The sequence below is a fragment of the Plectropomus leopardus genome, chromosome 15 (genome assembly GCF_026936395.1).
Source record: "Plectropomus leopardus strain MGB_pleo_1.0 chromosome 15, ASM2693639v1, whole genome shotgun sequence".
In the NCBI taxonomy this organism is placed as follows: Eukaryota; Metazoa; Chordata; class Actinopteri; order Perciformes; family Serranidae; genus Plectropomus; species Plectropomus leopardus.
In genome coordinates this window covers 6482110-6497360 of record NC_142190.1, presented here as the reverse complement: position 1 = coordinate 6497360, position 15251 = coordinate 6482110, and the positions used below count along the sequence as shown (strand labels likewise).

The following is a 15251-nucleotide window of genomic DNA, read 5'->3' as shown; positions in this document are numbered from 1 at the left end:
CCCCCCCAGCACTCACCAATAATGAGGATTAAGGTGGTGAGACCACATTTACCAGCATTAGTTTTTTCCTATTTGTGTTTCGAACATGTTGTTCATGGTGATATTGAAAGCACCTGAAGCACAAGCACACGGTTCTTTGCAGAAACAATCAAATGTCCCTATATTTTAGGGCAATTTCTCCTTTGTTATGAACACTGGTGCTCTGTTTTCTTGTAATCTTTTGTGTGTCTTTCTAGCTTTCAATCTGCCTTTTTCTCTCTGTTTTGCCCCCAGTTTTGACAGCCTGGGTGTCTTGTTGTCAGGAGGAGTTGGTGGTTGAACTGCCCCATAAAAGAGGATTAATACCTCCTCTTTACACTGTGCTCAGCACATGTTTACACCGAGGTGCTGAGTAGATCCTGAAGCAGCGACTCTGCACACTGACAGTCTCTCTCTCTCCCTTTCTCCCCCCTCCCTTGTCTTGCAGGCTGACTTGACAGGGATCAAATGGAAGAGGTTCGTGTGGCAGGGTCCCACCTCTGCGCCCATCCTCTTTCCAGTAACGGAGGAGGACCCCATCCTATGCAGCTTCAGCCGCTGCCTGAAGGCCGACGTGCTCAGCGTATGGCGGCGCAGTCAGCGGCAGGGGCGGAGGGAGCTCTGGCTCTTCTGGTGGGGGGACGACCCCAACTTCGCAGATCTCATCCACCACGAGCTTGCAGGTGGGGGCCCCTTGGCATACACACAAGGGCATGTTATTTGGAACAAGCAGTGCATGTTTTAATAAGCTGTGCAGGTAGATCCTCATTATGCTGCTTTCTCTCTGCGTGGAGGTCAGAGGTCAGGGTCAGATACTCAACAACACCCACAGTGCTTGTTGGATTCAGTGGTAGAGTCCAAGGGAACAGGGAGAGAGCCTCCTGACCCAGAGGTGGTTCAATTCACCCTGCTGCTGCATGATAGTTAGTAAGGCTGCACTGTATAGTTAAAAGCTTCATTCACAGTGTTGGCATTTTAATTCTGAATCAACAATCGAATGCTGCACAGCTTCTTTTTTTTCTCGCTGTTTATTCTGTTTTAACTTGGTATTTCTGCACAGTTGCAGCTAAAGATGAGGCTGCACTAAAATTAATTGTTGAAGTTCTTTTTTCTGACCCGTGTGATCCAAACATTTGCAATAATTGTAAAGCCCGTAAATCAAAATTTAGTGGAAAAATAAGATGGATGTAATGGTTTAAAAAATTCAAGTGTTTTTAATCAAACACATTATGCTTCAATTTTTGTTAAGCATTATTGTGGTCAAAACAGCACCATTAATAAGAAAACTTAAGTTGTTAAAGAACATTTATTTAATATAAAAGGAGAACAAATTTAATTTGATTAATCACTTTATTTATTTTTTACTGGTGACGATGTCGTAAAAACAGGGTGTATGTTCGTCCCAAACAGTTTTAAAATGTCCTAATTCAATTTTATAAATATTAGGCTGTAAAAGTCATTGTATAGTCCTATATTTCAATTTGCAAAATCGTTATTGCCACAAACATTTTATCTAATAGTAATATCAATTTCCAAAAAATTTGATTAGAAATGATCTTGAAAAGGTCTTAAAAGCATTAAATGTGTACCTGTAGACACCCTGCATAAAATAAAACAGACAGACATTCAGAGTTTCATTTGAAAAAAAAAAAGACTCTCAGTACAGCCCTGTTAAGCAGACCGTCATCCAAGTTAGTTTTCTTTTTGTTTTGACAAATTAGATGATTAGGAGAGGACGACTGCTATTCTGTGTCTGAGTCTCTGCTCTGGCAAGAAAAATAATCTATGAGTATGATATTCACCTCCACTACTGATGCACCTTTTGTTGAATTCATTCAAGGTTATAAAGCTAAAAGAGTGATGGCTGTAAGAGATAACGGGAAGTGTGGAGGGCTCGCAGCTTTTGTAGGAGAAGCACTTGAACATCGATCACCCTGTCAAGATACGTTATTGGCTCTACAATGAAAAATGATACAGATTTCACTGCTTGATTGTCAGGTAGGCACAGAGGGAGGTACCCTGTGAGTGAGAGCCTCGGGGAAGTGTTAAAATCTGTGTAATCTGATACCTCCCTAATACCCTCCGCTGACTGATAAGCTAGTGCCAACACCTGTAGGGTTACTCCCTCTCCCTGGAGACACTGGGCATCACGCTGTCTCATTATTTCCTGTGTGTTTTCAGAGAGGGTTATCATATCTAAGTGGCCGCTGCCCTACAGATGAAGCATTTTATTTTGACGAGGTAGATCAAGTAATTTTAATGTCACAAGGCGCCATTCCACAGAAGATGTAGAAAAAGGTAACTGAGCTCCGGTTATAACTCGAATGAAAAACACAGCGTGCAAGAGCAGCCGTGCAGAAACGAGGCAAATGCATCCACCCCCCGCTTTCTTCTTTTCCCTCTTTGGTAACGGCAACATTAGCGGCGGAAGATGGAAAAGGCCATCTTTATTCATGCTCTCTGCCATGTAGATTGAACTTTGGAGTCCGAGCCAAGCGCAGCCCGTCTGTGACCCTCCTTCATTATGGGACATTGTGCCTGAAGTGGACGCAAAATGGGAGCTGAAGGCTACGATGGGCAGCTCATTCAGGCCTAACGGGTCCTGGTAATTACCTGGAGCGTCTGGCTCAGGCCCTCTAATAGAGTGTGCTACATTTCAAGTAGGAGGGGGTGGTATGGAGAATCTATATTTGGAAATTGTTGGAGTCACTGCTGTTTTCTTGTGCTGGCTTTGGGGGGATTGAATTTGTTTGTATTTCAAGAGATAGAAATTATATAATTGAATATTGACCAGAAAATCTGCGCTGCATTTTCCCTCCAGGTATTTCAAAACAAACAATGAATCATGTTTGTGCAGGTCTTGTTTCAGATTCCTTGAATTTTTACATCCGTTCCTCTTGAAAATGATGTTGACAGCCATAGGGTGGGCGATATGGGTTTAAAATAATATCATATATTGTTATTGTATTGTGCGGTGTACTTCTGGGGATGTTTTGGTCCCCTGATTTTGCTGTGGAGTGAACGCTCTTGACTTTCATGCTACTCTTTGATACACAGAGCTGCGCACACGCTGCAGCTGCACAGGGGAAGAGGCACTCTGCACTGTTAGCTCCTGTGATAATATTATATTCTCTGGCTTTTGTTTGATATATTTGCAATCCGCCAATTGCGCAGTTAGCTTGTTTACTATATTACAGGAATGTCTGCTGTCACACTGTCTATTCAAACTTTCAAACTTTATATGGAAAAAAAACAATGACTCATTCAATATTTGTATTGAACTGGCAAATCTGATACGACTGGCACAATTCTGAGTTGGGTACAGCCCTATAAAAATGCTATTATATTAAGGTTAAGGTATTGTTACAACTAAATAAATAAAAGAGGAACCTATTGTACTTTTATTTTTAAGGCGCTAGTTCGTCTCGGTGTTGATGTTTTTGCTATGGACTTCCGGTCAACAGCTGGATGTTAGCTGTGTTTTGCACCCTGCCTCAACAGTGTCAATGCTTCCCAGATGGGTGGCGTAATCTGTGTTTCCTGTTTTGGAAGCTCCCTTCTCTCTAGTGGAAGATGTCTTCCTCCTGCCTCTTGAGCCCCCCCCCCCCTCCTGTAGCTGCTGTGGGGCTCTGCCAGTGAAATGAAGCAGAGCAGCCTCTCTAGATGGATCTTAAGTCAGCCAGAGGGCTTCTTTCTCTCGCCCAGCCTCCAGTCTGCAGCTGTTGATCAATGAGAGCTGATGACACAGCTGAGATGGGGATGGAGGGATTTCAGGACCTCTGTCTAGATGGCTTTACCTGTACATGTGCACCTGTTTGTACCACTGAAGGGATGCTCCATCAGACCTTCTTGTCAGACGGTCAAACAGCTTATTGAATCTAGAAATTTCTTCCCAAACCTTCAATTGGACATTCACACCCACGTCATGCAGTGATTGACCAGCTGTGTGGAGGTGAGAAAGGATCCAGGGATTGAACTTCTCTCGGGATGTCTTTTTTCTATCCTTCAGCCATTTTTGCCACTTTCCATGGGAATAACACTATGAATGCCTTCCAGTAAAGACCAAAAATATGCACCGTTATCCCCGTGTTCAAACAACATTGCGTCTCCCCTTCTCTGTAGCCCTTTTTAAACTGAGATATGACAGCACTGCCGAAAAGAGCATCCGCCATTATGCTTGCTTTGCTTTTTTTATACTGATCCGAACAATGACAGCATATTGCTGCTCCAATGTGTGATTTTTAGAGGGCATACTACTGTTCGACGTGATGAACAACAAAACAGCGTGTGGTGTCACTTTTTGGGTTGGATACCGATCACATTTGAACTGATAACTGGTACCTGGTATTCCCAACGTATACCCAAAAGTACCTTTTTTCCACTCTTTAAGTCTCTGTAATAACAAAAAATTATTTCATCTGTAAAAATAGGTCAGAATTATAAACATGGTAATTTATTAAGAACATTTTACGCACCACAAAAATAGATACATATAAATCAAAATGTAACATATATAAATATAACACCTTGCAAACCCATCCCTCCAATCTCCAGCCTGTCAGTCTGTCCCCAGGGCATAGTTTGAGAACACAGTCGTGTGTCTCTTGGAGGCAGTGCAGGTAATTGCAGTAATGTAGTAAAGTAGTATTTGGCATCAACCTCACTTCAGGTCGCAGTTACACCCGTGAGATGCAGCTAAGTCACAAGCCTGCACGGAGCCGCTGCAGCTGTGTAGATCAAAATGAGAACAGGACATGTTACCCGGCCAGCTTTGCATTTGGGCTTACAAATATTGCAGCATACACTTTGCAAAGTGTATCTACACTTGTGACTGCTTTCGGATCACCATTGCCCTGACACTGAGGCTTGAAAAAGCTGCAGGGGTGACGTCATCTCCCTCTCACTCCTTTTCTCTCTTTTTTTGTCACCTAAAAACGCATTTATTTGAAGTCACTTTTCTTGTGCTGCTTTCAGACGCCTTTTGGAAGTTTTTAAACCTTTGAACCCTGAGAAAATTGGTTTGATTTCTTTCAAAAGCATGAGGAAAAAGGCAAAGGTAGGAAATGTTCGACAAATTGCAAAAAAAAATGTTAAATATAGAATTTTTTAATTTTTTTTAAAAAGCGTGGCAAAAAAACTAGGGGGAAATCTGTATTCATAATTATCATAAGTACCGGTTTAAAGCTATGTTTAAGAGTAATTATGGTTTTTAAGAACCCTTTTCAGGTAATTTCCTCGTTAAATTATCTTTTTTTTTTACTTTTTCTTTTTTTCTAATTTTCAGGTTATTTTCTTGAACTTTTCACAAATTTCTATCCAATATTTGGAAATTTTTTCCAATATTTAAATCCAAATTTATTAAAATAAATTGCCCATTGCTTTCTTGTTCCATGTTTTTGATAGAAATCATGCCAATTGGCTCAGTACTAGTGTAATTGGGTTTGTGCCCTTAAAAATACTGATTAACATGCCAGACTTAAGTCATTTTACAGTGACGTCAGTGTGGATCTGGTACTACTTCTGCCGTCAGTTTAACAGTAGAACAATGCATGGCACAGCACAACATTTAATGCCCTGAAGAGGCTTTACAAAGAAAAAGTTAATGATGATCAACTGTACTAACTAGTGTTTTTCAAACATAATTCAGCTGGTAGGGCAGCGGATTGCAGTCAGTCCTTCTTTTGAGGCACCAGATTTCTGCTGGTTTTTACTCTGACCATCTCATTGAAATTTAGGGGATGTCACGTGAATGCTGATAGAATAAAAAATTCAAGGTCCTGAGCACCAGGATTGAAGATAACTGCTCTGGCAGAGAGTTTACATTAAGTAGGATGATGACTGACTGTCAGCTGGGGACTCTCCTGGCTGCCTGAGAAGGTGTGAATCGACAATACCAGCTAGCATTGTTGGGGCAGGACCAGCTTGACCCGTATGCTCACCTGGACCGTCACAACTGTTGTCGCCTTTGAACCTCCGCACACAGTTTCTTCCACTAGTTCGATTGGATTTTTTTTTTTTTTGCTTTTTGGTCCTAGCCTGTCTTGGGAGTAAAAAGCTTTCTTTTCGTTTAGGGTTTTCAGCTTCTTTTAAGTCTTAGTGCAATGTTGGCGGTAAACATGAAAATCCGCTCTTTTCCTTTCATTTCGGCAAGCTGAAATGGCGCTTACTCATTCCCCACCCCCCACCCCCTTCCACCCTCATTAGATTAGCGGCCTGTGAAAGTCTTTTAATTTTGAGCAAGTGCCATTTCTGTATACCAGCGTGCCAGTAATCCCTTCTCTCCGGGGAGATGAGGGGAGAAGGAGTGAGCTGAGATGAGAGTAGTGAGGGGTGGAAAACTTGAGGGATCTTTTAAGTCTGACACTTAATCACCATAGAACGAAGGGTAAGGGTAACCACCAAGCCCCTTCTCTACACTGTTGGACAACCCGCCTTGCTCGTACTAACACAACGAGAACCAATTCTAATCTTCCCCTGGCCATGCACAGAAATTATTCCCAACAAGTGAGTGCTGAATTAAACGGCTTGCCTCCCCCCCTCCCACTGGTTGAGTATAGGCATGTATTCTTATGCAAATGCCACGCTCTCTTCACCGTCATCGCCCCTCAAAAGCCGCTGGAATCTCCTGACCAGGGGCATCCAAAGCGAAAGATAAATGGCTTGCCTTTTCCTCCCCTTGGAGACCCACTGATCTTTCTTTTGCATAGAAATTAGGAATGGATGTCTGTCTGTGAGGGTAATTGCTCCGTGGTACATTTCTTACCAGTCTGTCCTGGTCTCTGTTCCCACCATCCATAGCGTCCTACCCCTGTACAAGTCCCACTGGGGCCCCCACAGCTGGCAGTGTGGCACCACTAGCCCTTTTTGTGCGGGATTGGCTGAACTTTCTTTGACTTGGCGAGCCAGCCCAGTGCGGCATGGATTTTCTTCTCCATATAACAAGAGCTAATGTCTTGAAGGTGTGTCTCGTGAATAACTACGCGCTTTAATTGAGTCGGTGATGTTTAAAGGGTAGTTTTAGTTGTTTTTTTTTTAATCTGGACCCTTTTCCCATGTTCTTGTGTCTACGTAAATAAGCACAGCAATTTTTAAATTTGGTCTGTTATTAAACAAAGTTGCTGCAGCTGGCTGCTGCAAAGCAGGCTGCAATGTAACTACTCATGGTACCTCACATCACATCACGCTTCATCAATTTCCATGGATTAAAACTGCTTGTTTTTGCCACTGACAGGCCCAGATAGTTAAAACCTAGGTGACGTCACTGTAACCCGTTTGGAAGACAGATGCACTTTGTCCCAACTCATGAGATTATCCATCTCATGCACAACTGTGCACAACTTGGCATATGAAAACTGGTAAAGGAAATGCAAATCAGCGCGGAACTGTTTGCCTCGGCTCAGCCAAAAGTGGCGATGGAAAAGCCGTTCATGTCCCTCCTGGGTGTTGTCCTCTCAGTATGCAACTCTTGAGCGGAGTAAAGTGATGTATATTCCTTTCTGTGACCGGTACAGCTGGGATTATTAGTTGTTATGGGAAAAGTGAAAAAAGAGAGACGGTCACCTGCAGCCCAGCACAGGTTATCAGCGAGCCATCTCCACTGTGGTCCCTGGAGCTCACACATCTATTCATTACTGGGTGTCGGGTCAGATCTCTGGAGAACCAGAGAGAGAAACTGTGGGGGAGGGAAGCAGAGGACTGCATTTAACTTGTCCATCTCCTCCACCAGTTGATGAACACTTTGTTTGGGATTCATCCAGTGATAGAGGGAAGAAAAGCTTAATTTAGCAACACTCTGAGTCTGTTTTCCCACAATGATCTTCTGACAATTGTTTTTGTCGTTGCTGGTATGCAGTAATTCTTGGAATTTTTCTAGCTTTGCCACATTCATAGGATTTTGTTTTTGTTTTTTTTTTTGCTCTTGTTTAGCCATTTTCCTCTGAGCCTATTTGAGTCGACAGTGGAATAAAAACAACCCTGCTCTGCACCTCGGGGCAGAATATCCAGTTCCAAAGGCATATTTCAGTAGTCTGCGAGGGTTGTGTTGGCTGAAGGTTCCACAGTGTTACAAGTTTTTCCCATCTTCTGTGAATAGCACAACACATTAAAATTATTGAACTGCTCTGAAATGTGTGAGACATAACTGTTTGAAGCTCTACCTGCAGAATACAGATGTTTGTTGACAGCAGATTACCACGGTATTCAAATACGAGAACAACTGTGGAAATTATGTCTGCTCTTTATTTCAGTGCCTTGAACTGTATGATGAGCCAACGAGCTGAAATATTTGATCTGCTGTTGATTTTATGCATAACAAATTTAAACCCCAGAACAGAAAAAGGTGTTGATGGTTAGTTATTGAAGCTTAGCATGGGCAAAGGTGGTTTGTACTCGGGATGGGCATGAGTACTCAATTTGGGTGATGGCGTTCGCTCATCATATAGAGTAATCGCTGACCAACCTCCCACACGTGAATATGCCTTTCCCATTTTATTTGCTATTTAAAACAGGTAAAATCTTATTGGATTGTAGAGCTGCATACAGTGTATCTCGTAGATCAGGGCGTCTTTGCCCTACTGTATCCCTCAGTTTTCATGAGACTGCTGCTGCAGGAGTGTGAGCGCTAAGCTGGTTAACGGTTGTTGAGTCAGTCTGCCTGCACACACTCAGCAGTGACAGGACTAACTGTCAGCATCACACGGCTAACTTTGTCTCATGGTTAGCCTTTGAAACCTGAGTCAATGTGGCTTTTCTTGTGCTAGTATCTGAACCTGTAAACCCTGAGCAAATTGGTTTGGTTTCTTTTTAAAACAGAGAAAAAAAGAAAAAAGGCAGGGAATGGCCTGCATATTGCAAGAAATTAGTAGAGTTAGAAAATCATCTTTAAAAAGGCTAGGGAAATTTCCAGAATACTATGTCTCAGATTATCATAATTATTTTTTTAAATTAGTTTACAGAATTATTAAACATTTTAAGCAGTCTTTTTCCAGGTAATTTCCCTGTTTAATTTTCTTTGTTTGGTTGTTGTGTTGTGTTCTTTTTTCCCAAGTAATTTTCCTGTATTTTTTATTTATTTATTTATTTTACAAATTTCTTGCTAATTTCTGGTACAGTTCTTCCTAAGTTTGTTATTGCTTTCTTCCCATGTTTTTTTTTTTTTTTAAAGAAATCAAGCCAGTCTCCCCAGGTTTCAAAGGGTTAACGCGTTACTAGTGTTGCACTCAGTGGTTCACATGAAGAGTGACGAAGATTTGAGAAAATATTTGCATAACGAACAAAAAGAAATGGGTGTTTAAAAATATCTAACAAACAGCTGGTGGAGTATGAAGTAAGCTTTGCACCTTTTGTTGCACAAGCTTTCATTGACCATCAGTAAGCCTGTAGTGAAAAGAAACAGAGCTCTTTAACTCCATATGATTATAAGACTATTCCTGCCTTCTTGTAACCAACCAATGCAGGAAACAGGAATCTAAAATAATATTCTTGCAGATGAAGCAGCTGTCTTGTGTGTATTGAGACAGAACATTAAAATGCATTTAGAAATGCAAAAAGATCTTCTCGGTGTGCATTCGTTTTGAGGAAGTGTGCATTTGTTTACAAGAAACCTTTTAAAATCACTATAACAGCTGTACATGGTAGACTTAATCTTAGCTGTGATTTTAAAGCACTAGTTGTATTAAAACCAATAAATCATGTTCATGTGATCGGCACAGCCACTCTTTCTTTGACTTTCCATAAGCCCATTAGTATAGTATCTGCTTTTCCCCCACTTGTCTGCATTGAGAAACTTGCCTGTGGATTCCGAGTGTTAATCTTTGTGACTTGACAAATCTTGACAATATAAAAATGTGGGATCACATTTGTCTATTACGGAGCCATATCCCAACAGTAAATGTCAAGCCATCAGTTATATGGTTGTCTGACTCTGCACTTGCAATCCTATTTTAAAGATTGTAATAGCACATTTTCCTCTCTTGGATAGTGACAGGAGTGATGACACCCAAAAATGAATGTGATACAGATTCAGTCCCACAAGGATGTAAGGCCCATTGTATACACTGCAGCCCAGTGTAGCCTCAGGCAAGGATTCAGAAAGGAGAAATGCCACTCACTCTTTAGAATTTCCACATGTTATTGACTAGGACAGCCAAGTCAAACTGAATTTTTAAATCTGCACACTGTAGCTGTAAACAGGGACAAAGACTGTCCAAAATCTTTAAAGGAGACTGTGAAGTCCTGGCTGTGCCTAAAACGAATTAAGCCTTATGACTCATTTTTAAGGCATGATTTGGCTCGACTTAACTCACTTTTGGTACCTGGTGCTTCTCTCTGTATTGTTTTTCACTGCAAATAGTACAGTGTAGGTGGGATTCTCAGCCATGGGTATATAAAGAGAATTGGATACAGGGTTAAATATGGCGCTTGCTAAATGGGTGGCAACTGACTGCAGTCAACATTGTGGCAGACTTCGGTCTAAATGATGTCCTCAGCTTGGCATGTTGTGAACAGTCATATGCCTGACTGTCACAGGGGACAGGGGGCTGACTACACAGTTAATAAGCTTATAACAGTACAGTGATAAAAGCACAACAAGCACCAACAACATCCAGTGCTCGCCAGCTGATCTGCTCCCACAAATGGGCTTTTCTTAAGGGCTGTACCATTTGGCTATACCATCAATACGAATATTCAACAGTCTTTTCATATCAAGTTTTAAAGTTTGAACAGGCTCAGTTGGACATTCAGTGTGACAATGGCATTCACCTGATGTAGTTAACAAACTAATGGCGCTAACCATGGGTCGTAAGTGTGCAAAAGCTTTTTTTCCCCAGAACTAAATGGCAAAAAAATGCCAGAGACTGTATGTTTTAAGTGTCTGTGTTTGGTAAATTCACCATTTCTAAGCAGAAGAGAGAAGATAATGTTGTCTCAGAGACTGACAGTGCAGAGTGTCTCTTGCTCTCTGTGCCGCTGCATCGTGTCAGCTGCAACTTGTATCAAAGAGTATCATAAAAGTCAAGAGCATTCACTCTGCAGCAAAATTTTAGGGACCAAAATCTTCCCAGAAGTATACAGCACAGAGACTCCAAAAAACGACTGCTCAACTTCAAGCAGTCTCAGTTGACTGAGGGATCTCCGACTGATGATTCGAATCTACGGCTTTCAAGGGGCAGCCCTGCTTGTCTGTCTTTGCTGTGACAGTAGCCTAGCTGAAAAGCGGCAGTGACATCACCAGTGCCTTAATGAAAAGTTCGGATTTTCAACTAGAAGTGCAGCAAAAATGCATAATGCCAAACAAGCAACCATCTGGTAATTGACAAAGTTAAAGATCTTATGCGCACAGCTACTGGGTCGTAGATTCTGTACCTCGAATGTAATTTTATTTATTGTCAATTTTTTAATATTTTTATTTTTTAGTGAATTCGATATTTTTCTTTTCTGCAATTTATTTCTTGATTGAATTTTCTACATCTCGTTTTTCCCCTTAGAATTTCTTTATTTTCTTATTGGGTAGATTCTTTAAGGCCTATTGAATTGTGACTGGGTTGCCGCTTGGGATATATTTTGTATTAGTGTGTTTGCTGTTTGTTTTCCATGTTAACAAAAACCCTGTTTGACAGCCCTAGTTCTAACATGTGGCCACCTGAACCGAATTGAACTGGACTGCTTGGTGGAAACGAGGCTTTTAAGTCTATTTAGTAAATGGCATGTTCTCATTTTCTATACTATTTGATCACAAACAACACTGGAAATACTTGTTGTGTTTGTTGGCTGTGGTCACAGAGAGGCCGTGGATGTGTATCAAAGATAATTAGTCCGTGATACACGTGGTTTGACTTAGCTCAGGATTTGTGGTGATCTCTCTCTTTCTTTTTCCTTCATACGGTTCTTAAGTTCAGCGCGCAACACAGAGAGTGATGAATAGATAAACCAAGACCAGCTCTTAGGAGAAAAAAGTGAAGGGGGCCGATGGCTTTTGTGCTTGGGGATCAATTTTCCAGGGCTAATCTCCTGCCTGTGAACCACCCTCTGCTTTCCTCTCTTCCTCCTGCTCCAGCTCGCTCCCTCGCTCTCTCTGATAGATCTCCATTGACTGGCACAGCGCAGGGGACTCGGCCATGCGTGCAGCTCTGGCCCATGGGTGCAGTCTCCCTCTCCTCTCTCTCTATCTATCTCTGTTTTCCCTCCCTGCTCAAGAAATATTCATTAATTAGTAATGGAGCCTTTACAGAGCACCACTGGTTCCCTCTCTCTCTTTCCTTGCAGATAAGGAGGAAGTGGAGGAGAGGAGAAAACCTTCTGGCCAGGCTTGGTAGAATCCCCCTGAGCACAGTCGATCACAAGGCATTAATCTTGCTGTTTAATGACCGACTGCTGCTCTAATTGCTTATACACAGACGAGCAACTGGGAGAGCGGCTAAAAAAACGTTTCTCAGCTTTTACAAAATTCCATAACTTTCTTTTTGGTTTATATGGACCCAAGAAACACCCATGTGCCACTTAGTGATAACAAGTTAAGCATTCCAGGGTTGTAGGAGAGGTGTTGTGCGTTTTCGTGTCAAAAGGTGGTCCTTTTCTCCAGAGAGAAAGATGTGAGTATTCTTAATAGAGCTGCTGTACACCCACTTAAGAGCTCTGATAAAGGTCAGCTCATCCGGGCCCCGCTACACAGGAGGCAGAGACATGAAAGTGTCCCAGCCATCAGCTGAGCTCATAAATCTTTGTCTAAATGAGGCCGCTCATCTTTCGCCCCCTGTGCACTGACCACCACACACCACGTCCCACCCTCCCATCACGTGAGCACCCACGGATCTGCCACCAAGCTTGAATTTTGGTCCACAAATTAAAAAAAAAAAAGTATTAAATGAAATTAAACAATCTTGGGTACCTAAAGTGTTTATTATAACCATCTACTACACTTGAAACTGCATGTGCACGCAAATTTGGTTAATCCCTTGAAACGTGAGCAAATTGGCTTGATTCCTTTCAAAAACATGTTAAGAGGGCAATGAGCAACAGAAGAAGAAATGACCTAGAAATGAACAAGAAAAAAAAACAAGAAAATTAAATTAATTAAAGTGTGAAAAATAATGATGGTTCTGTAACATGATTTAAAATATATAATTATGTTAGTAATAAATGTGTTGTCACCCCTCTCTCCCCCTTTCAAGTTCTACCTGTCGTATCAGTCAAAGGCAAAATAGCAAAAATAATCTGAAAAACAAACAAAAAAGCACATCAGCATGTCATTCACTACTGAGCCTCTTTGTTATCGGGAGCCTAACAGATGTGAAATAACCACAGACACGCTTTCATGGTCTCATGGCAGACAAACGCTGCAGTTCATGGTGCGCAGGGCTTCACTGCAGACTGATAAAGGGAAAATGCTTGAATGGCGGGCAGGGGTTCCTTTAATTAGGGGGGGGGGGGGCTGCTCTATTTTCTTCACTTTATAGATAAAACAATTAACTGATGAATCAAGAAAATAATCTGCAGAATTATCAATAACAAAAATAATTGTTGAGATACAGTCAGTTAGTTTCAGCCGAAGATTTCACTTCTGAAAAAGATAAGACGGTTAAACTGAGGATTCTGTTTGTTGAATAGTTTCATGCTAAGTATTGCTTTTTTTGCAGCTTGCAATCTCTGTTCACAAATCAATTGTTGCTCAACTCCCTGTTGCACCGTATGACCCGCACTGTTTCAACCGACTGTATCTGCTGATTATCCTTTATCTTTTTAATCTTGAAAAGTGGACTTCCATTCGGGGAATGTCATAAAATGCTGTCGTTTCAGTTGTTTGTTTTTTATGTGGAGCAATGTTGAAATTTGAGGCTTCTTATTGTCTTATATTTTCTAACGGGTTTCACTTAAGGTGCTGGGAAGACTAGTGCAATAAAGAACACAAAAAAAGATAACATTTTATTTATTTATTTTTTGTTAACTCATTCTGGAGTTGTTACCCTTTCGTTGTAGCAGGTCGGGTCCAGAGACATTTGCCAAGTCCTGTCTGACTCATAGCAGAGTCACATCTGCCCTGGATGTTGGGTTTTGTTTGGAAAATTAGTTGTTTTTTTTTGTTTTGTTTTTTTTTTTTTACTTTTATTGCTTTTAATTGACAGGACAGTGTGAGTGTGAAAGGTGGAAAGAGAGAGGGGGAGACATGCAGCAAAGGGCTGAGGCCGGATATGAACCCGTGGCCGCTGCGGCGAGGACACAGCCTCTGCACATGGGGCGCCGCTCTATCCACTGAGCCACCAGGCGTCCCGAAAATTAGTTTTTTAAGAGGTTGCATTGCAAATTAAAAAGAGTTAGTGTCATGCTGTCGACGTCAGAGCGAACACTAGAATTCGACTGCAGCATTTTAGTGTCTGTCTGAAGAGGGGGGTGTTGCAGCAGGCATCGCATGATGAACGCGAGGTCGTTAGGAACACTTGATGTAAACCAGACGCCTGTTTTAGAGCTGCTCAGGGCTCGAGGGAGAGACTGAGGAGGAACAAGTGACAGAGAGGAGGGAGAGGCGGCACGGGGCAGATGTGGTCTTGGCAGAGGAAGGCAGATGGGATCGCCACGGCAGTTGATGTAAAAGTAGGTGTGGGGAGATTTCTGCCAGTTTTACAGCAAAGCCGTCATCCACAGAAGTTGGACTGAACTGCAAAATGCAAGCTGGGTCGACGTCTCTCTCGCCGTAGCTTTGAGTCCCGCTGCTCTCCTCATTTTCCCGTCTTTCAAATGTTATCAGCAGCACTGATCTCTCTCTTCCGCCAGCAGTTTGGCCTAAATCCTGTTTTGTTTTCTTTTTTTTTCTTGTCCTTTCTCTTAATCTGCTGTCAGAGCCTCCCGCTTTTTTTTCGTGTTGACTTTTTGCCCTCTTGCCTGCCTTGTCTCTCAGGATGGCCAGACCAGCTGCCAAATCCCTCAAGGCAGACTTGGTTTCTTGATCCCATGCATACTCTGTTTCTCTCGAAAGTTAAATGGCTTTATACTGTTGTTGAATCATTTTGATTCTGCAGTTAATTTTTAATGGGAAATTGCTGTTTTCCTTCCTTTTTCCGGCCTTTGCCCTGCTTTACTGTGTTCCTGATCTTATCCCTCAAGTTGTGCGTGCACCTGATGAATTAGTTTGTTGCTCTCAAAATCATCGGGCACGTAGCCCTCTTTCCTTGGCAGCTAGCCTGAGGTTGTTTTCCCTGGGTTGGATGTAATGTTTTAAAGGCTATCTGAATTCCCCACGT

At 41.9% G+C, this 15251-nt stretch overlaps 1 protein-coding gene across 1 annotated transcript in view; it reads left to right on the top strand.

Moving 5' to 3' along the window:
* The window catches only part of med13a (mediator complex subunit 13a), a 109193-nt gene that overhangs the window by 11268 nt on the left and 82674 nt on the right, over positions 1 to 15251 (top strand). The window contains exon 2 of the mRNA XM_088088520.1: positions 467 to 701. Within this exon, the coding sequence (XP_087944646.1) occupies positions 467 to 701 (235 nt within the window). The remainder of the gene's footprint in view (positions 1 to 466; positions 702 to 15251) is intronic.